At 42.1% G+C, this 21,804-nt stretch overlaps 1 protein-coding gene and 1 long non-coding RNA gene across 4 annotated transcripts; one reads left to right on the forward strand and one right to left on the reverse strand.

Annotated features, from left to right (window-relative positions):
- Positions 1-304: 304 nt before the first annotated feature.
- On the reverse strand, positions 305-21,419 carry KCTD18 (potassium channel tetramerization domain containing 18). 3 transcript variants are annotated; one of them, XM_038585293.1, is made up of 7 exons: positions 21,310-21,419; positions 18,820-19,055; positions 17,142-17,353; positions 14,710-14,903; positions 13,500-13,594; positions 7,570-7,672; positions 305-1,008 (listed from the first exon to the last, which is right to left on the reverse strand). In XM_038585293.1, exons 2-7 carry the CDS (start codon positions 18,977-18,979, stop codon positions 597-599), a joined length of 1,176 nt encoding a protein of 391 aa, XP_038441221.1. In that variant the 5' UTR covers positions 18,980-19,055; positions 21,310-21,419; the 3' UTR covers positions 305-596. The 3 variants fall into 3 exon arrangements, with proteins under 3 accessions (XP_038441221.1, XP_038441222.1, XP_038441223.1); XM_038585294.1 differs by lacking the exon at positions 21,310-21,419 and adding an exon at positions 20,729-21,108; XM_038585295.1 differs by lacking the exon at positions 21,310-21,419 and having other exon boundaries at positions 18,820-19,075.
- On the forward strand, positions 815-21,041 carry LOC119867929. The gene is made up of 4 exons (XR_005385210.1): positions 815-1,074; positions 11,314-11,387; positions 17,541-17,641; positions 18,839-21,041. It is a non-coding gene; the product is annotated as an uncharacterized LOC119867929 (long non-coding RNA).
- Positions 21,420-21,804: the final 385 nt, after the last annotated feature.

Genomic DNA, 21,804 nt, shown 5'->3' on the forward strand with positions numbered 1-21,804 from the left:
GTCACCCAGTGTCACCAGGCCGCGGGCAGCCTCGGGGTCACCCAGTGTCACCAGGCCGCAGGTTGCCTCGAGGTCACCCAGTGTCGCCAGGCCGCAGGTTGCCTCGAGGTCACGCAGTGTCACCAGGCCGCGGGCAGCCTCGGGGTCACCCAGTGTCACCAGGCCGCGGGTAGGCTCGGGGTCACGCAGTGTCACCAGGCCGCGGGCAGCCTCGGGGTCACCCAGTGTCACCCGGACGGCCTACCTAAGCCCACCCACCCTGGGCAGCGAGGAGGAACATTACTGTAATCATTCAGCAACAAAGGGGACTTCTCTAGTGATTTTATTGTACTGTTTCGTTGCCTTAATACTAATCAACCATCCAAAAAAAATTAAAAAATTAAAAACCCGAAATTCAACTGTCCGGAGACAACCACGGCCAAGTTGGGGAAAGGAGGCGGGAAGGCAGGCCCGACGGGCGCCGCCTCCCTCTTCCCCTCCTAGGGGCCGCGGGCGGTCGTCTGTCGTCTTTCCCGCGACGCCCGGAGACACGCGAGGGGCCCCCTCCTGTGTGTCCTCCCTTGGGGGACCCTGGGGGCGCCCCGGCCGCGTTGCCGTCAGTCGGCCGAGCCCCGGCCGTTTTCAGTCCGCGCGTGCGCGGCGGGGGCTCCCGGGGGCGGCGGGGGCGGCGGGGGCGGCGGGGCGGGCGCGGCGGCGCGCAGAGGAGTCCGCTTGAGCTTTATGACGCGCGGCCCCGCGGCCTTGGGCTCGGACGGCGGGACCTTGGCGGGAGGCGGGTGCGCGGCGCCGTTCTCGGCCCCGCGAGGAGCCGCGGCCTTGGGTGGCGCCCGGCGCGCGGCCGCCGTGGGGCCGGGAGGCTGCGGGGCGCAGGCGGGGCGCAGGCGGACGGACGCCGAGTTCCTGACCTTGATCTGGGTGCTGGTGGAAGGGCCCAGGAATCTGACGGGCTTGGGCCCCGGCTTACAGTCCACACCGGCCTCGTCGTCTTCGCCGAACGCCACCAGCCGCCTGTGAACACAGAAGCGGGTCACGGTCAGCCGTGCAGCCCCGGCCTCTCGCGGAAACCGCGCCACGGTTCGTCCTCCTCGGGCAGCCTCGGTCTCCTCAGGGGTCGGGGTTGCGAGGTGCGGAGGGCGACGGGCCCGCCCCTGCCCGTCTCGCGCCCGCCCAGGCCTACGAAGACCGTCCTCGCCGGAAGACCGACTCCGAGCGCCGCCGTGTCGACACCAACGACCGTTAGGACTCGGCGGTCACGCTAGGCCGCCCTCGCTGGGCTCCCAGGCATCCTCGCGTGACCCAGAGGACAACCGGCAGGATCCCAGCTGGCGGTTCCCTTCCCCCAGGACAACCGCCTTAAGAGGTTTCCTGAGGAAATTTACTGAGCGTTTCCCGGACAAACTCCTTGAGAAATGCTGCTGCATGTGCTACTCCCCTCTTGAAACGTCACAATCTCTATTCACAAAGGTTCTGGGGTCTAAAGTAAAGACATTCGTTTAATCTTGACCCATAATGTTCCCACTAATTCTGTGATGCAACATGTGGCAGCCCGTAAAACTAGCTTTCCGTGACGCCAATTCTGCGAGCTGCGAGAATGGTCAAACCCACGGTCTAAGCGTTGAATGCTTATTGAATTTGAGGTATTGGACAAACCTTCAAAGATTCTTTTGTAGGTTTTTTTTTTTTTTTTTTTTTTTTTTTATGATAGTCACAGAGAGAGAGAGAGAGAGAGAGGCAGAGACACAGGCAGAGGGAGAAGCAGGCTCCATGCACCGGGAGCCCGACGTGGGATTCGATCCCGAGGCTCCAGGATCGCGCCCTGGGCCAAAGGCAGGCGCCAAACCACTGCGCCACCCAGGGATCCCGCTTCACAGATTCCTGAATTGAGTTTGCCATTCGTTATCAAAAGTCTGAAGAAGGAACAGTGTTGTTTTTTTTAATTTTTAAAAAATTCTATTTAAACAACAAAAAACCCCAAACCACCCTAGTTTACCCATTTTCCCCCTTTCCCCACCCCACCCCTGCCTCTGGCTACCACCTATCAGTTCTATCTACCTGGATTTTTTTTTCCTTCCCTCCACATATTACATCACATGGCACTTGTCGGTCTTTGACTTATTTCACTTAGCATAATGCCCTCAAGGTCCATCCATGTTGTCACAAACGGCAAGATTTCATTTTTATGGCTGAATAATATTCTACTGTGTGTGTGTTTGTGTGTGTGTATGTGTGTCTGTGTTATCCATTCATCCATTAGCGGATACTTGGGTTTTCCCATATTGTAAAGAATATTGCAATTAACGTGGGGGTGCATGTATCTTTTCAAGTTACTCTGCATTTTCACCCAGAAGTGAAATTGCTGGATCCCACGGTAGTTGTACCTTCAATTTCTTGAAGAATCTCCATACTATTTTCTATGGTGTCTGCACCAGCTTACATTCCCACCATAAGTGCGCCCTTTTCTCTATATCCTTGCCAACATTTGTTATCTCCTCTCTTTTTGAAAATAGCCATTCTAACATATCTGAAGTGATAGCTCATTGTGGTTTTGATTTGCATTTCCCTGATAATCGCTGATGTTGAGCATCTTTTCATGTACCTGTCGGCCATCTGTTTGTCTTCTTCAGAAGAATGTCTTATTAAGATTTTCTGCTCATTTCTTTTAATCACTGTGCGGTTGTTTTGCTACTGAGTTGAGTTCTTCATATGTTTTAGATTTTAGCTCCTTATCAGATATATGATATGCAGATATTTTCACCCATTCAGCAGATACTCTTTTGATTTTGATGGTTTCCTTTGCTGTGTAGTTTTTTAGTTTGATACAGTCCCACTCGTTTATTTTTGCCTTTATTGCTTTCGCTTTTAGTGTCAGATACAAAAAAAGTCATTGCCAAGACCTATGTCGAGGAACTTTTACTACCTCTGGGTTTTTTCCAGGAGTTTTATGATTTCAGATCTTGTGTTCAAGTCTTTAATCCACCTTGAGTTAATTTTTGTGTATGGTGCAAGATAGAGATCCAGTTGCATTCTTTTGCATGTGGATATCCAATTTTCCCAACACTGTGTATTAAAGAGACTGTCCTTTCCTCATTATATCTTCTTGGCTCCTTTTGTTGTAAATCAGTTGGCCATATATGTGTGGGTTTATTTCTGGGCTTTCCGTTATTAAGATATTTTGAGAAACAGATCACATTCACATAACGTTTATAGTCTATTGTTATAACTGTTCTATTTTATTGTTAGTTATTGCTATTAATCTCTTACTATGCCTAATTTATAAACTAAGCTTTATCACAGGTATGCACGTATAGGAAAAAACATAGCACATATACAGTTCAGTACTATCCGTGATTTCAGGCATCCACTGGCAAGTCTTGGAGTTTATCCCCTATGGAAAAGGGGGGGATACAATGCTAGTTTGAAATCAGGAACCATGAGTTTCTAGCTTTGTCAAATCTTCTTTCTCAGAATTGCTTTGGCGGTTCAGGATCTTTTGTGGTTCCATACAAATTTGAGGATTGTTTGTACTATTCCCATAAAAAATGCCTTTGGAATTTTGATAGAGATTGCACTAAATCTGTACATTGCTCTGGATAGTATGGACATTTTTACAATATTAATTCTTCCAATCCTGGACGACAGACTATCTCTTCATTTATTTATGTTTTCTTCAATTTCTTTCAGTTCTTTCGCATCTTATAGTTTTAATACACAGGTCTTTCACCTCCTTGGTTAAATTTATTCCTATTTTATTCTTTTTGACGCAATTGTAAATGGGATTGTTTTCTTAATTTCTCTTTCTGATAGTTCATCATTTGTGTATAGAAACAAAGATTTTCATGTATTAATTTTGTATCCTGCAAATTTAATTTATTAGTTCTAACAGTTCTGATGAAGTTTTAAGGTTTTCTAGATATACTATCATGCCAACTGCAAATAGTGCCAGTTTTACTTCTTCCTTTCTAATTTGGATGCCTTTTATTTCTTTTTCTTGCCAAATGCTCTGGCTAGAACTTCCAATACTGTGTTCAAGAAAAGTGGTGAGAGTGGGCATCCTTGTCTTGTTCCTGATCTTAGAGGAAAAGCTATCAGCTTTTCACCATTGAGTATGTTGCTAGCTGTGGGCTTGTTATATGTGGCCTTTATTATATTGAAGTGTAATCCCTCTATTCCCATTTTGTTGAGAGTTTTTATCATAAACTGTTGTTGAATTTTGTCAAATACTTTTTCTGTATCTGTTGAGATGATCATATGATTTTTGATATGATATCAAAACTGTCTGTAAATTTGTTTCAGTTCATGATGGTGAGGTAGGAAAATCTTGAATTTATCTCCTCCCATGGATACACTGAGTCTACATCTACATATGGAACAATTTCCTCTTAAAAAATAAAATTCTAAAGAAGAGCTGAGTGACAACTACACGTCATTGGCAGAATGAAGGAAATAAAGATTAGAGCAGAAGTAAATAAAGACTATAAAGACAATAGAAAAGATCAATGTAACTAAGAGCTGGTTCTTTAAAAAGATAAACAAATTGATCAACCTTTAGCTAGACTCCAAAGAAAAAAGAGAGAGGACTCAAACAAAGTCAGAAATGACGAGATGTTACAACTGATACCATAGAGATACAAAGGCTCATACGAGCTTACTACGAATAATTAATTACACACCAACAAATTGGACAACCTAGAAGAGATGGATAAATTTCTAAGGGATTAAGAGATACAAACTTCTAGTTATAAAATAAGTAAGTCATGGGAATGAAAAGTATAGCATAGGGAATATAGTCAATAATTAATATAATATTGTATGTGACAAATGGTAACTACATTTAATATGGTGAGCAATGCATAATGTAGAGAATTGTTGATTTACTATGTTGTACACCTGAAACTAATATAACATTGTATGTCAACTATACTTCAATGGTTTTTTAAAAAGGAAATAAATAAATTTTTAAAAGTTCCTAGAAACATACAACATATTAAGACTGACTCATGATGTAACTGACCACCTGAACAGACTCATTACTAGTAAGGAGACTGAATTAGTAATCCAAAAGCCCCCAGGGCACCTGGCTGGCTCAGTCAGTGGAGCATGTGCCTCCTGATCTTGAGGTCATGAGTTCAAGCCCCACACAGGGCCTAGAGCTTACTTAAAAAAAAAAAACAAAAACAAAAAGCAAAAATAAAAATCTCCCAACAAACAAAAGTGCAGGATCAAATAGTTTCACTGGAAAATTCTACCAAACATTTGAAGGAGATTTAATACCAATCCTTCTCAAACTCTTCCAAACAATAGAAGATGAGGGAACTCTTCCAAACTCTTTTTATGAGGCCAGGATAACCCTGATACCAAAACCAGATAAAAATGCCACAAGAAAAGCAATTTACAGGCCAATATCCCTAGTGAACATAAATACAATATACTCAACAAAATACTAGCAAACCATTTTCAACACAATACATTAAAAGGATCCTACACCATGATCGAGTAGGATTTAATCCAGAGATGCAAGGAATGGTTCAGCATCTATGAACTAGTCTATGTGATATACCACATTAACAAAATGAAGGAAAAGGCACAGGGAGTATTATTCGGAATGACCTTAAAACTGTCAAACAACCACTGCTGAAACACTGCCTGCTCCTACTGCTTGCATCAATTTCACTTCACAAAGATCATGTCCTGACCAGGAAGTGTAACAGCAATCCCCCAAGTCCTCTCTCTTTCATCAGCACTGATGTGTTTTCAGAGGCTAATAAATATACCATAATGAACTTTGATCCTGGAAATAGGATCATAATGGCATGGTGATCTGAAAACTGACGTGTAGTAGAGAATGCAAATATAATACATTCAAGCCTAAAACTACTGAACTAAATTTTCTTAAGTGAATCAAATGATTCTTTGGGACCTCACAGTTGCCTCTAAATCATCATTATCATTATCTTATCCATGAATCAAAAATAAAACCCCGATGTTTATAGCAGCAATGTCCACAATAGCCAAATTGTGGAAGGAGCCTCGGTGTCCATCGAAAGATGAATGGATAAAGAAGATGTGGTTTATGTATACAATGGAATATTCCTCAGCCATTAGAAACGACAAATACCCACCCTTTGCTTCAACGTGGATGGAACTGGAGGGTATTATGCTGAGTGAAATGAGTCAATCGGAGAAGGACAAACATTATATGTTCTCATTCATTTGGGGAATATAAATAATAGCGAAAGGGAATATAAGGGAAGGGAGAAGAAATGTGTGGGAAATATCAGAAAGGGAGACAGAACATAAAGACTCCTAACTCTGGGAAACGAACTAGGGGTGGTGGAAGGGGAGGAGGGCGGGGGGTGGGGGTGAATGGGTGACGGGCACTGAGGGGGGCGCTTGACGGGATGAGCACTGGGTGTTATCCTGTATGTTGGCTAGTTGAACACCAATAAAAAATAAATTTATTATTTAAAAAATATGTTAAAAAATAAAAAATAAAACCCCAGAGGAAAGACATATAGAGGAGAATCTCCTTAAAACCATTCCGGTTTGTTTTATTTTCTGTCCACATCTTCCACTAGACTCTTGACCAAGGTTTCTCAACCTTAGCATTATTGACATTTATGGTGGGATTAAATCTTTGTTGTAGGGGCTGCCCGGTACATTCTAAGATGTTTAGCAGCATCCCTGGCCTCTACTTACTAGGTGCCAGTAGTATCTCCCACCTCCACAGAGTCTCTAAATATTGCCAAATCCCCCCTATAAGACAAAACTGCCCCCAGTTGAGAAAACCACTGCTCTAGACCCAAACAATATTTGCTAACTCTAAGCTCAAAATGCAAAATAAATAATGATAGTAAAAAAGGGCCTTTAAGAAAAAAGATCTGTTTTAACAAGAGATAATGAACTACTAAAAACTAAACAAAACTCTGCATTTCTGTGAAAGATCCAAAGGGGGAGAAAAAAAGAAAGCAATCAGAGATTCCATAGGGGCATTGAATCAAATTCTAGAACAGATGACCAAGAAATCGAACATCTGAAAACCATGAATAATACCCAGACAATGAAAAACAAATATGATCTTAAATGTACTTAAAGTACAGTGAAAAGCACAGATGTAGAGTGAATTTAATGCTAATAATTCCATAGAATAAATGAAATGTCATCAAATAAAAATGCTCTTTGTGGCAACAGGAAGGAGAAAAGAATTCAGAATAAGTCACAGGAAATTCCAAATATTAAGTCTAATAAGTAAGTTTCTGACTACTGCCAATAAAGCCTAGGATTTCACTTTTATAGGGAAAAATACCACAGCATACACTGTGTCCACTAGTATTCTTAAAATCACACTCTCCCAAAAAGAACATACTATAACTCAATTCTAGAGAATTATTTCCAGTTTTTACATAGTTTCGAATTTATCATGACTCACCTTTTGGTGGTAATGCAGAAAACTTACCTGGGTGATTAATAAGCTTAGTAAGGTCAAGAACTATTATTCATTTCCCCAATAAAGGCAGTAAAGATACAGGTCACATTAAGAAAACAAAAATCAGTATTAACAGCACAGATAACCTCTTCCGAACTGGGGCCATGTGACGGAGGCTTCCAAGTAAAGGCCGCTCCTCCAGAGTCCAACATTCTATCAGCTCATGAGGCACCCGCCAGTAGCTAACACCTGGAAGATCGAAAGGCATAATTAAGAGAGCCACTGTCCGCTGCAAACGGTTCAGCAGGCAGAAAGAGTTTGAAGTTCGTGCCTCCTACTTGAAGAAGGTAGGGCGCTCAGGAAGCGTTCCCATGAAGCGCCGAGGTAATTGGGGCACAGCTCATAACCCAGGTCTAGGGATCGCTGGGTACCAGCCCCAGCTCCACCACTGATAATCGGCAGGTCGTTAAATGGGTCCTGGGCAGATGAGTGTGTGCTGGTTGAAGGCACAGGCTCTGGAGTCAAGACTCCCTGAGTCTGAATGTCACTTCTATCATGCACTAATCATGCGACCTTGGGAAAGTTACTTTTCCGTGCCTTAATTTTTTCATCTGTGAAATGAGAGTAATAGTACATAGGTTTTTTGTGACGATTAAATGAGTAAATTAATGCAAAATGCTTAGTATATGGCCTGGCACTTAAACAATACGATATGTGTGTGTGTGTGTGTGTGTGTGTGTGTCTATATGTCTATATATATATCTATAGGTGTCTTTATTTTATAATAATATACTAATATTATAAATTGTAGTGTTGACAGTAGTGTAAGGATTGGACACTGAGGGTTCTAACTCCCATCCTGTCCACCTCACTGGGTTGCAGTAATCATCAAAGTAGGGAAATTTTGTGAACCACCCTGTAAGGGCAACCAGTATATAAATATGAGCTGTCACTACCCTACAAGCATCTTTTCAAACAAGAATAGTCTGAGTTAAATGTTAGGCCAAGACTGTGGTCAAACTTATTTTCATTTTTAAATCGTAAGTTTCTGAATGAAAGTTGGAAATGTATTTTTATGAACTTTGAAAACATCATCTGAGTGAAAAAGCCAAACACAAAAGGTCAGATAGTGTATGATTCTGATTACATGAAATATCCAGAATAGGCAAATGCATTGATACACAAAACAAACTGGTGGTTGCCAGAGGCTGAAGAAAGAAGAGAATGGGAGTAACAATTACAGGTACTGGCTTTCCTTCTGGGTGATGAAAATGTTTTGCAACTAGAGATGGTAGTTAAATAACATTGTAAAAGGAGTAAATGCCACTAAAGTGTATACTTTAATTCTATGTTATACAAATTTCACCTCAATTTTTTAAAAAAAAGAATGATAAAAAATTATATGTAGATGCATTTTAAAAGGCTTTTAAAATGATGTTGAATAAAACCCTTTTTAAAAAGGAGCTTTGGGGATCCCTGGGTGGCGCAGCGGTTTGGCTCCTGCCTTTGGCCCAGTGCACGGTCCTGGAGACCCGGGATCGAATCCCACGTCAGGCTCCCTGCATGGAGCCTGCTTCTCCCTCTGCCTGTGTCTCTGCCTCTCTCTCTCTCTCTCTGTGACTATCATAAATAAATAAAAATTTAAAAAAAATAAAATAAATAAAATAAAAAGGAGCTTTGAAGTCCCAGGAATGGATATGGTGTCCTGGTTTGTTTGTTTTTTTAAAGATTTATTTATTTATGAGAGAGAGAATATGAGCAGGAGGGGCAGAGGGAGAGGGTAGAGAATCTCAAGCAGACTCTACACACCAAGTGTGAAGCCCAATGCAGGTCTTGATCCCACAACCTGAGCCAAAACCAAGAGTTGGATGCTCAACTGACTATGCCACCCAGGTATCCCTGGTGTCTTGTTTTTTAATCATTAAAGATTTAGTAATAAATATTAACCAATTTAGCAAGCTGGGCATATAAATTATTATATATAATAGATACATCCAATATTCACAGAAGCCTATGAGACTTATGCTACAGAAACATCCCCAAATCTAATCCATTAAGACTTTTTAAAAGTCAGGTATATATAATTTACATAAAATAAAATCCACCCTTTTAAAGTACTCAGCTCAATGAGTTTTGATAAATGTATACAGTCAAGTAATCATAGCTACAGTCAAGACATCGAACATTTCTATCACCCCAAAAAGTTCCCTCTGCAATTAATGCCCTCCCCTTCATTCCCTAGTTTTGCCTTTTTAGGGGTGGCATATAAGTGGAATCATATAGTATACAGCCTTTTGCGTCTAGCTTCCTTAGCACGATGCTTTGAAGATTCATCCATGTTGATATACACATTAATGATCATTTCTTCTTATTGTTGAGTAGTATTCCATTATATGGATAGATCACAATTTACTTTAAAAACTTTTACGTTTTTCCTGCCTATAAAGTAATTCACTTTCATTGTATGAAACATTGATAATATAGAAAAGTAAATATTAAAAAAATCACTTCTAATCCTAAAAGTAGGAATCATGGTTCATGACATTTTGATGAATCTGATTCCAGTCTTTTTCTTATTAATATGACAGACACATAACTGAAAACAATTTACATTTCATTTTGTTTCCTACTTTTGATCACTCCATAATAGCTTATTTTATCATGGGCATTCATCTATGTAAAAAATTATTCATAATAATTTTAATAGCTATAGCTCAACTATATCCCATAGATGTACCAATATGCATTTAATCCTCTATTACAGATATTGATATTGTTTTTATATTTATTCTATTATGAATAATGCTTAGCTGAACACTGTTCATAAGCCTTTGTCTGCATTTGATTATAACCTTAAGGTAGGTACCTAGAAGTACAATTAGTGGGTCAAAGAATATGAACAATTCTGATGTTATTGATATATAATGATAAATTATTTCCCAATAAAGTATTATTAATTTTTACTCCTGCCAAGAATTCATGAGAGATCTTTATTAATCTAGTATAAAAAGGGAAGCCTCATCTAATATGTATTTCATTGATAAATAATGAATTTGAACCTCTTGCCACATGTTTATCTCCTTTCCTGGAAATTTTGGGGTCATGAATCTTGCACATTTATTTACAAGAGGGGTTGAGCTGATTTTCTAATCAACTTAAATCATGAATCCTCTCTATTTTAAGGATATTCTTTGTCCAGGTAACATAACATATTTATCTAAGTTTTTATTAGCCTTTTAATTTTATTTATACTTTTTTGTTTTAAATATATTAAATATCACATAATAAAATTTATTCATCTTTGTCTTTATGATTTATTTCTCAGTTAAGAAATCAATTATTTGCTTACGTTTCATTATAGTTTATTATAGCTTCATTTTTCATCCATAAATTCACCTGGAATTATTTTGATAAATGACGCGAAGTTAAAGTTCTGTTTTCTCCAAGGATATTTCTCAACTACTTATTAAATCATCTATCTTTTTATATTGGTATTTAATACTTCTTTATCACATAGTATTTTTATTCTTATAACTTCATTGGGGTTTACTTCTGATCTCTGCATCTATTCTTGTACCAGAAACATCTGCTTCTTGTTATTACACGTAGTTCTTGTTATCCATATGTAGTATTTTTACTATCACACAGTTAGACTCATTCCTCTAACGACATCTACTTCCCAACATGTTCTTGGTGGTTTCACTGGCTTATTCTATCAAATGTATTTTAGAATCACGTCCTCAAGATTCCCAAAGAGCTCCACTGATATTTTGGTAGGAATTGTACTAAACCTATAACTTAATCTGAGAAGAACTGATGTCTTTACATGAAAAGTATAAAATATATTTGGTATATTTCACCATAATCTTTGTGTCTTCTTTTTTTTATAGCTGGATAGACGAACTGATGAATGGATAAGTATATTTCAACGGTTTTCTTCACAAAAGACTCAAGCATTTGATAGGTCAGTCCTAGTTATCTTGTTGTTCATTGCTATTGTGAATGGGATTTCCCCCTAAAATTTCTAACTAATCTATCATAAGTAAGCTGGTCTTTGTTTACTTATATTGTACCCAGCCAGTCTGGTCTATTAAACTCCTCATTTAAAATACCTTTGGTTGATTCCTTTGGGTTTCCTAAAAAGGCACACTGTCCACAAACAATAATTGTCTTCTTCCAATAATTCTTTCTCTTACTTCTGTTCCCTGTCTGATGGCTTTCCACAGGCCTTCCAGAATTGTGTTAAGTACCACTGACACTTCATTACGTGTTCTCTAAAAAGTTAACATCAGTCTTATGCTCTGTAAGCCAGTAGTCTCAGCTCTCCGCTTCAGCTTCCTGAGTCCATGGAGAAAGAAGCCCCGCCAGGGCCCTCCTGAAGCCTCCTGGGCAGACTGCCAGTCCAGAGGCACAAGAGGAAACAAAGAGAACACCAAGGGGGTTTGTTCCTCAATTTAAGCCTAAGTGCCTCAAAGTCAATTAAATCTAAAATTAAAAAGCTTAAAGAGAACAGCACTTTTTCCTATCTGTTTGCAGGGTATGATTTAGAAAAAAATAAAGGAGGAAAAGTGAGGCGGACAAAGCTGAGGAAAGGAAGGGCTGGTACTAGCACCCTGCCTGAAAGAGAAACAGGTGATGGGAGAGCTTTTAAAAGCCTCTTCCTCTCCTTTTACTCAATCTTATGTTGCTTGCAGTGTCTGTCTCTACCAGCTTTTAAGATCATTTGAGGACCAAGATGTGTCCTATTTATCTGTGGATCCAACCTTAGAACTTCTTATAGTGTTTGCACCTAATAGACACTCAATACATACTTGTTAATTAAGAAAAAAATAGGCATAGGGACACCTGGGTGGCTCAGCAGTTGAGCATCTGCCTTCAGCCCAGGGCCTGATCCTGGAGACCCGGGATCAAGTCCCACACTGAGCTCCCTGCATGGAGCCTGCTTCTCCCTCTGCCTGTATCTCTGCCTCTCTCTCTCTCTCTCTTTCTCATAAATAAATAAATAAATAAATAAATAAATAAATAAATATCTTAAAAAGAAAAAAATAGGCATAGAACAGTAACTCTTTGTGATCCTTAAGCAAGTGTCATGGCCTCTCTGAGACTCAGTTTTCTCATCAATAAAATGGTACATAGTATCCAGAATTGTTTTAAGACTAAGAGGTACAGAATGTAAACTTCTTATCACACTGGATACTAAATAGCATTATTATTATCAAATAATATAAGCAGTTAATAAAAATGGTCAAATTTCAAAGTGTGCATTTAAAGATGATGTTTCCTAAGCATTCTTCAGACATGTTCTGTGGCATTATTTTCATTTTTAAAATTTTTCCTTTTTTTTTTTTTTTCAAGATTTTCCTTTTAAGTAATATCTACCTAACATGGGGCTTGAACACTCAACCCCGATATTGGGAGTCACACATTAATTAAATCTAAGATTAAATCTATCCATATGTAGTATTTAGTAGTTCTGACAGGCACCCCTCCTTTTTTCTTTTGATTATACATCGTATGTTTAATTTAAAGGTATACTTCCTAGGAACAGTGCTAGGTCTACGGTAGATGCTAAATAAACCCTTTTTAAACTGAACTAATTTAGCACAACTAACAGATGCTGAAATTATAAACCATTTTTCAGGTTACTAGGTTATGAACTATTAGTAATATCTAGCAACTCGGGAGTCTAACCATTTTTTAAAGATTTATTTATTTATTTCAGAGAGAGAGAGCAGGGGGAAGGGCAGAGGGAGAGGGAGAGAGTGTCCCAAGTAGACTCTGTGCTAAGTGCACAGCCTGACGCAGGGCTAGATCTCATGACCCTGAGATCACGACCTGAGCTCAAACCAAGAGTCGGACACTTAACCAACCTAGCCACCCAGGCACACCAAGAGGTCTAAGATTTTTAAGCAAACTGCCTCAATCAATGATACTATGAGGTGATAAACATACAAAGAAATACCTGACCTATAGAAAGAAATGCTTTCTCAAAAAAAGAAATGCAGCATTTGAGCTTACTTTGTTTTATTAAGGAAAAGTCTACCTTATGCCATGAAATAAAAGAATTGTACTATACCTTTTCCTTCCCAGGCGTCAAAAGCATCCATCATTTTCTTCAGTTCAGCTACTGAATAATAGCTCCAAATATACTGAACATTATTTCCCGCCTCTCTAGAAATATTGCAAAAGGTGATTAAAACATACTACCTAAGTATGAATGTGTGTATAGACACACACACACACACACACACACACAGCTAACAGATACTCACCAAGTACTTGTTAAATTAAGGGGAAAAATATGTTGTTTTTGAATAGCTGTTCTTCTGTGACCCTTCCTTAAGCAGATAGGGAATATACTATATATTATATACTATGAGTATAATATACTATACTCATGCTAACCTGTATTTCATCTCTTTTTACTGTGGTAAAGTACTTGTTAATTCTGCAATACAGACTGTGCAGACAAATCAACAAATCTTTAAGAATAAGTTTTCTAAAAAAAAATTACCTAACCCCAGGAAAATTTTTAAAGGATTCACCTTTGGCTAAAACTTTCATAGCATTATGCCAGGCACTCATATATCTTATTTAAACATCCTGTAAAGAATTCAGAAAACTATGACATATTTAATACCTACTAAGCAAGTTCATGTGGTCATTCATCAGTCACTAATATGTGACCCAATCCAAACACCCAGAGAATTTAAAAACAACAACAACAACAAAAATCCAACCCAGAACAGCTAAGTGAATTGACCAATGTTAAGTAAGCTTACAGAAAAAATATTAAGAGAATAACCCTTAAGAATTTGACATGTACAAAGAATAGAATTTTAAGGCTGGGAGGGACCAAGGAAGTCCTTTATCATTTCTCAGAACAGGACACCAAGGCACAGGCCTGTCCTGGGTCACTCAGAAGGCCTGCCGACTTCTAAGCAGTGCTTCTGCTACTGGACTGTAGTCCAGGGGAGACAGCCAGGGAGGTGGCTTTGCTCTCCTTTCTTTCCTTTTTTAAATAAAGCCTCTCAGGGGATTCTGATGCCCAGCAGAGAGGCAATCTACTAGACCACTGTGGATGTCCTATAGCTTACATATATGTGAAATGGTCTTCATTACAATCTCTTCATGAAGCAAGCCTGTCTTGACAGCCATGAAAGCTCACGCTGCTCGCCAGGTGTTGACGATCTTTTCTAGTCAACCACGTACTCCATTCAGTTAACACCTCTTACGAGAGACCAAGACTTTATTTTGTTCCTTTTCATATTCAAATATGGACATACCTTTTAAAAATGCTTTTACTGTGAATTCTTCCTCCCAGCTGCTTATCAATAGCATCTGTTCCATCAGTTTTTGTGGAATATACACCAATAATTCTACTCTCACAGCTTGCACCAGATGTGTTAAGATAGTGGAGAACCCAAACTGTTGGTTTATTGCAAACTAAACCATATGAATCACAGAAGTCTGTTAAAGCCTGAAGCAAAAAAAATATACAAAATTTGAATTTAATTCTGGAGGAAAGTAAAAATGAATCTGCTCTATTACTTTCATGTAAAGCTTCAATTTCAGTTGGTCATAAAGGAAATAAAAAGATCATAAATTTCAGCCTAGTCTTTATGCCTTGAAAAACCAAACATGCTTTTGTTGAATATGGGGTGGGGGTGCAGCAAATCACAAAAAGCACCACCCAAAAACCCAACACCTTTTCATGTATAGAACCTTTTTCCACAGAGAAATTGTATTTTCCTCCCTCCCCCTTTAGCCTCACTACCAACATCACTTTTAATTTTAAAATCTTTGTAATGACTAAAAATTAGACCTTTTAAACTTTATTTCCTCCCCAATTTCCCATTTGACTCAATCTCCCTTTCACCTTCTACTCATTAAGACCCATGGTTGATGCTTATTTTTAACTCCAAGGCCAATCAAGAATTAACCAGATTAATGTGTTCTTTTCCACTGAAAGATATGAATATAGGAACTCAATGCAAACTGCGGCTTTTATCTACCATTCAGTCATTCATATGAATATTAAGAAACTACTAATGTGGTAAGCAGTGTCCAAAGTCCTGGACACAGAGTCCCAATCCTCCTTAAGTTTACAGCCAATGTAAAACACAGAGAGACAATACCCCTCAGCACACAGTATAAGTGCTACCAGGTGAGCTTATGATGTGCCAAGGGACACACAGTAGTAGGGCTTCACCCAGTGGAGTGGCAAGGGCCTTCCCCGGGAGAAACAGCACTATTCCTGAGAATGCCCTGAGGACCAGCACTTGTATCTGCTTTATTTGGTATGCCAATTTCCTGGAATAGTGCCTGACACAAAGGAAATGCTTAAAATTTACTGACTCGGTAAATGAAAACAGAACCCTAACATGTCTTACATTTTCATTTAATATTGCTATCTAACTATATGTTGTATTTCTTTGTGTCCCACACAGTCCCTAAGGCAGTGCTCTATACACCAAAAACATGTGAGATAAGTATGTGTTGGTTGACATAGGGAATATACACATGCTATGTCCCTTTTGCATACAAATCAGAAATAAAAGACTATAGAGTTGAGACTTCAGAAGATGAAATGTTAACCTACCCCAACTTGGCTCATTTAGCCTCATTCTGCAGATAGATGTAGCAAATAACACCAAAGAACTGTCCAATGACTCAATTTCTAAATAACTTCAGTAGCAGAACCCATACAACCAATGCAAATTCCATGTGGTTGACTAGAAGCGGAGCTGGAACCAAATCAACTTTCTCTTCATGCTACACTAATAACCATACCCTCAGCTTCCTCTCCTAAGCCAATGTCCAAATCAAACCAATTCAGATCAGTTGTTACTATTATTAATTATTTAGAAAAAATATTTTCCTTTGAGATCCCCACAGGTGCTAAAGGCAAATATAATACTTAACAGTAAGACAGAAATAAGTAATGAAGCTTTTCAAGTCATATAAAACTCTTTAAAATGTGATTTAAAGGAAGAGCATCTTGGGCAGCCCGGGGGGCTCAGCAGTTTAGCGCCGCCTTCAGCCCAGAGCCTGATCCTGGAGACCTGGGATCAAGTCCCACATCGGGCTCCCTGCATGGAGCCTGCTTCTCCCTCTGCCTATGTCTCTGCTTCTCTCTGTGTGTCTCATGAATAAATAAATAAAATTAAAAAAAAAATAAAAATAAATAAAGGAAGAGCATCTTAAGAAAAGATTGATCTCAAAGTGAATTAAACAAACCAATTACTAAGTTTTCACTTAGTAACAAACTGCTACACTCACTAAATCAGGTAGGAGATTTTATACAATCTTTTACTTATCATGACCATTCTTTTAGTCCTTTCAGTAAACAAAATAATACCACTATATCCTTACATACTACAGTATTGCTGTTAATTTACGAAGAACCTAAAAAGCAGAATATTTCTATTAAAAAAGCCATCAAAAAGATATTAAATCTTCAATGAGAAATAAACACTCCATAAACCTCTGAGTGGCAATGTAATATACTTTCCTAGGAAGAACACAGAATTTTGTCTCTAAAAAAATTCGTAGTAATTCAGAAAAGTGTCTTCCAAAGTTAGGAAAAGTAAAACTTTCTCTAGTTTGGTTTATGTGACAACACAGGCTATGCAAAATAACACACATTGCTTTGTGTATAAAAATGTATATATATGTATACATATATATTTTTTAAAACTTAAAAAAATGCCAAGACCTTTTTAAGTTCTATATTTGACCTTAAAGAATATGTCTCCATTTCATTGGCCAAGTGGTCGGACAGGCTGTATGGATAAGGGATGCCAAAATAATCAGCCTCTTCCTGCAGAGCAATTCGGGTTTGCTCATCTGTGGGAATGTGAACTTCTCCGTGAAGATAATCCAAAAGGTATTTAAATAGATGTCCATCGCGGTCAATCACACAAGCCCCTAGAAAACATTCACTTCAAAAATGAGTGCATAGATACATATGACCATGGATAAAATCATCAAACTAAAATCCGGCTGAAGACCTCTGCAATTAGAAATGTTTCTTTCTCACAAGAGAGTTAATAGCTACTGTTCAAAAGGGTTTAGTCAAATTTGGTGATCCTCTGTTTTCTCACCTACCACATAGGAAAATGTATCCCAAGGTCCATCTGGGATTTTGGATGCAATGACTGTATTCCCCGCTATGGCCATTCAAAAGCCACAGAGACCCCAGATGGCTTCTGAAATGTAAGCTTACCCCCAACCCCAGCCCTGCCCAGCCAGGGGACACATACGGAGTTCGTCCCTAATGAGGGCATGCCCGTTAATAAGTCATGTTCATCTGTAAGTCAACCTGTAGTTTCACTGACATATAAACCCAGGGCTCGGCTCCTAATGCTACGCTGGTACTACTTTATGACCAAAGGTTTTCTTAGACAATTTAGCAGAGTTGGTGTGAGGTTACTCAATAATTCCTTTTCTCCCTCGATTAGCTTAGAATACAAGGGATTAAGAAGTTAAAACTTGGAGACAGAGAAAAACCTCAATCCCTGCTTATCATCTTTTCACCAGCCACCTTCCTGCCCACATGGCCACCAAGCCCTGGGTGCCAGCCGTTGGTGTTTTCCATTCATTCAACTGCCCGTCAGCTGGCAAAGCACTCTCTCAAAGCCCAGGGTTACTAACAGCCCCTAGTGCTCAAGACTCCTCACTCTCTGTCTTCTGACACAGAAGCAAGAGTGGGTTCTCTGAGCCCCAGAACAGTGCAGGTGTGCAGAATGCCTTACTCGAGTTGCTGAGGTTTCTCTACAACCAGTCGTAGGTTCAGTAGACACCAGAGCACTCCAAGCAGGGAGAGCAGCCCAGGTCCCTACCCTTGTGTTTTAGTTTTTTCTGGAACACTAATTTTCAGTCCCCTACCACCAGGTGGCCGATGGTACACTGCACTAACATTTTCTCACGTGTACACATCAGCCCACACAAGGCTACGCAGCCAGATTAGGTGGCAAGTCCAACACCAATTCTACGCTGCCGGTGACTGCCCTGTGAACAAAGAAGGCGGCTGCTCTCTCCAGAGAAATCGAGGTTTTAACTTGAAGAACACAGAGAGAAGCCTCAATACCTTTCCCCACAGAGTTGCACGACTGTAACAGCTTTCCAGATATAATCAACTCCCGTCCTGAGGTCATGGTAGGCCTTTACACGCAGATGTCTTTTTGTCACCTTTTAGTGACAGCATCGCAGATTCTGGAAACTGGCATTTCATTTCTCCCCGTATTTAATAAATCTCCAAACAGCTTTAATGGTTTCAATAATTAGCATACTAGTTGAATATATTCTACTGTAATTAGGAAAACCGAAGGGAATTTAAACTAGACTATTTTAGTGAATATTTATGAGCATGCTTACAGACTTTAGATATTTACCTGATTCATCTGTTTTTAGAGGGAAACGACCACTGAACATAGATGCCAGCATCGAGTCTTTAAAGCGGCACAAGGACTCACGTCTGGCTGTGTAAATACAGCCACCAACGTTCAGTTGAAGAATATCTAACACCTTTTCTTCTACCTCGTGACCTTCCATCGCTCCCAGCAACACCTGAATTTTTGCCTTCAAACGCTCTCAGAAACTGCACAATAGCAGTGGTCCTGGTCCACCTCTGTAAAAACAAAGAACCATCACTGCTGAAATCGCCAACAATACACTAAGTAGATAATAAAACAAATATATTTTAATGTGACTCAAAATAAATTACTCAGCACTGACAATATTGAAGGACTTTATGTAATATGAAAGAAGTTTGAGATACCAGCTGAGAAGCTGGACAACTTTGGCTCTGAGTATTTATAAATGCTAAACCCTCACCAACCAAATCATAGCTACTGAAATGACTGTTTAAAGAATTAAACAAAATAATGCATTGTCACCTATAAGGCAGAGGTGAGGTTAGCTTAGGTTCTTTGATCCTCCCATGTCTTTACAGTAAGCCTGAGGGAGCTGTCTAGACTGCAGAGGGGTCAGCACGTACCTCGGGATTAGGCTGCTGGGCTCTACTGCCTACGAGGTGGGGCAAATTACTCTCCTCTGCCTGCTTCCTCATCTGTAAGATGGAGCCAGGGATGGTGCCCACCTCAAAGGACTATCAGAGGAATAACCGCAGAACCTAAAAAATGCATCTAGAACAGTCTCTGGCTCAGGGACAGTCCTCCATACATGACAAATATTGTCTTTAAGGATATAAATTTCACCATAAGGTGTATACTGAGGGATCGATATTGGCCCTGGAGATTTCAGGAAACGTAAGAGCAGAAATTATTAACAATGGTGATTGTAGTTCCTAAGTTAGGTAACTAAGGAGTGTGTAATTTAGCAACTGAGGTCACAATTTGATGTATACCAGTAGCCAGACTGGTCCAGACAAGCGACTGATAACATCCCTAAATCATCTGGCTTCTCCATTCTAAAATGGCTGTAGCTTTAAAGAAGTTTTAAGGACTTGATCCCTTAAGCCATTCCAGGAGCTGGATGAACTCCAGGTGACCGTGGGGTTTCTACGGAACCTAAAACAATGCTGGGATGAAAGAGGCGCAGACACGCTCCCTGATGTCACTGCGTATTTCATAGCAAATGTCAAATGGCTGCCAAGAGGCTCGATTATATCCATGGCAACTCATTTTTACTATGTGATCAACTAGCATCCTTTTGTAGACGCTCCAATTTAGCGGGTCTCCAATGAATTGGGGACAGGAGTCCAGTGGTGCCTGATGAAAACAATGTGTGTCAAACATGCTCGGTGGACAGAGACCCTCATGGACCAACGGTCCAGCTTTCAAGGAGCACTTGTCCATGGGACTTCTTTTGCTGCCTACAAGTCCTAGGAGCAGCCGGCGACGATCCATGGGAGAGAACCGCCTCTGACCCGTGGGGTGCAACTGGCTCTCGCTGCCCCAGGTAGCAGCTTCCTGAAATCCATCTATTCTTCAAAGCCACAGGCAGTGTCACTACTGGCGTGACCTTCGCAGGGACCACCTCCCACCCCCTCCAGTTAGAATCTGTGCACAGTCCACCGAATATACTTCATAATCGCTCTTAATAATTCCCATTTACTCGGTGCTTATATGCAGGAGACACTTGGCAGCAATTCTCTTATTAAAGCCCTACTGGATAGGGCCGACTGTCCCTACCGACAGACGAGGAGAAAGCGAGCGATGGGAGCAGGGTCCACACTCGGGCGGCCCCGCCGGTACGTGGTCAGCAGGGCCAGCTGCACCCCACGCTGCCTACTTCTGCATCCCTAATTCTCCCGACCTGGGCGCTTCACCCGCCAAGCACCTGTCCCCCTGGAGGCTTCTTGTCGACAACAGGAGCACAGCAGCAGCCTGAGTACAGGGATGAGGAGGCACCCCGCCTAGGTCAGCTTCCATCACCGTCCGAGGCCCCAGCCTCCGATGCACCCCACCTAGACCCCCTGCTGTGTCGGAAGCGCCCTGCCCCCTGGGAGGTGCCCCCCATGCGGCTCCGTGACCACCTGCACCAAAACCATCGGAGTCGCTTGCTGCAAATTCAGATTCCCGGGCCGCAGCACGGTCGGGTTCAGAAAGTCCCGCGCGGGGTGGGCAGTCCGCCCGCGGACCCCACTTGGAGAAACGCTGCTCAAGGGGCTCGCCCTCCTCCCACGAGGCGGGACGGAAGCGGCGGGGCCGCGGCCCCAGAAAGCCCCGCCGGGGTCTCCCCGCTGCCCGGGGACCCCGAGTCGGCCCGAAGCCCGAGGCTGCAGCCCGGAGCGCCCGTGGTGCCGGCGCGATCCGGGCCCTTCCCCGGGGCGCCCACCCGGCGCCTCCCGGGCCCGCGGCCCACCCGGCGCCCCGGTCCTCGGCACGGGCGGGGCCGGGTAGGCGGCCTCCCCGACTGACCTGCGGCCCGCCCGGCCCTCGGCGCGGCCGCCGGACGCCGCGGGGCCCGACGCGGAAGTGAGGGCCTCCTCCGCGGCCCGGCAACTCGTGCAGCAGCGCGGCCCCGGCGGCGCCCCCCTGCGGCCCGGCCCCGCGGCGGCGACGGCCGGAAAGACGGAGGCCCCGCCCCGGACGCGCCCCGCCCCGGGCTGGCCCCGCCCCGGACACGCCCCGCCCTCTGGACACGCCCTCTGGACTCGCCCTCTCCGCCCCCGGGCTGGCCCCGCCCCGGACACGCCCCGCCCCGCCCGGGCTGGCCCCGCCCCGCCCCCGGACACGCCCCGCCCTCTGGACTCGCCCTCTCCGCCCCCGGGCTGGCCCCGCCCCCGGACACGCCCCGCCCCCCGGGCTGGCCCCGCCCCGCCCTCTGGACACGCCCTCCTCGCCCCCGCGCTGGCCCCGACACGTCCTGCCCCCGGGCTGGCCCCGCCCCCGGACGCGCCCTCTGGACTCGCC

This window comes from Canis lupus, chromosome 37 (assembly GCF_011100685.1).
Source record: "Canis lupus familiaris isolate Mischka breed German Shepherd chromosome 37, alternate assembly UU_Cfam_GSD_1.0, whole genome shotgun sequence".
NCBI lineage: Eukaryota > Metazoa > Chordata > Mammalia > Carnivora > Canidae > Canis > Canis lupus.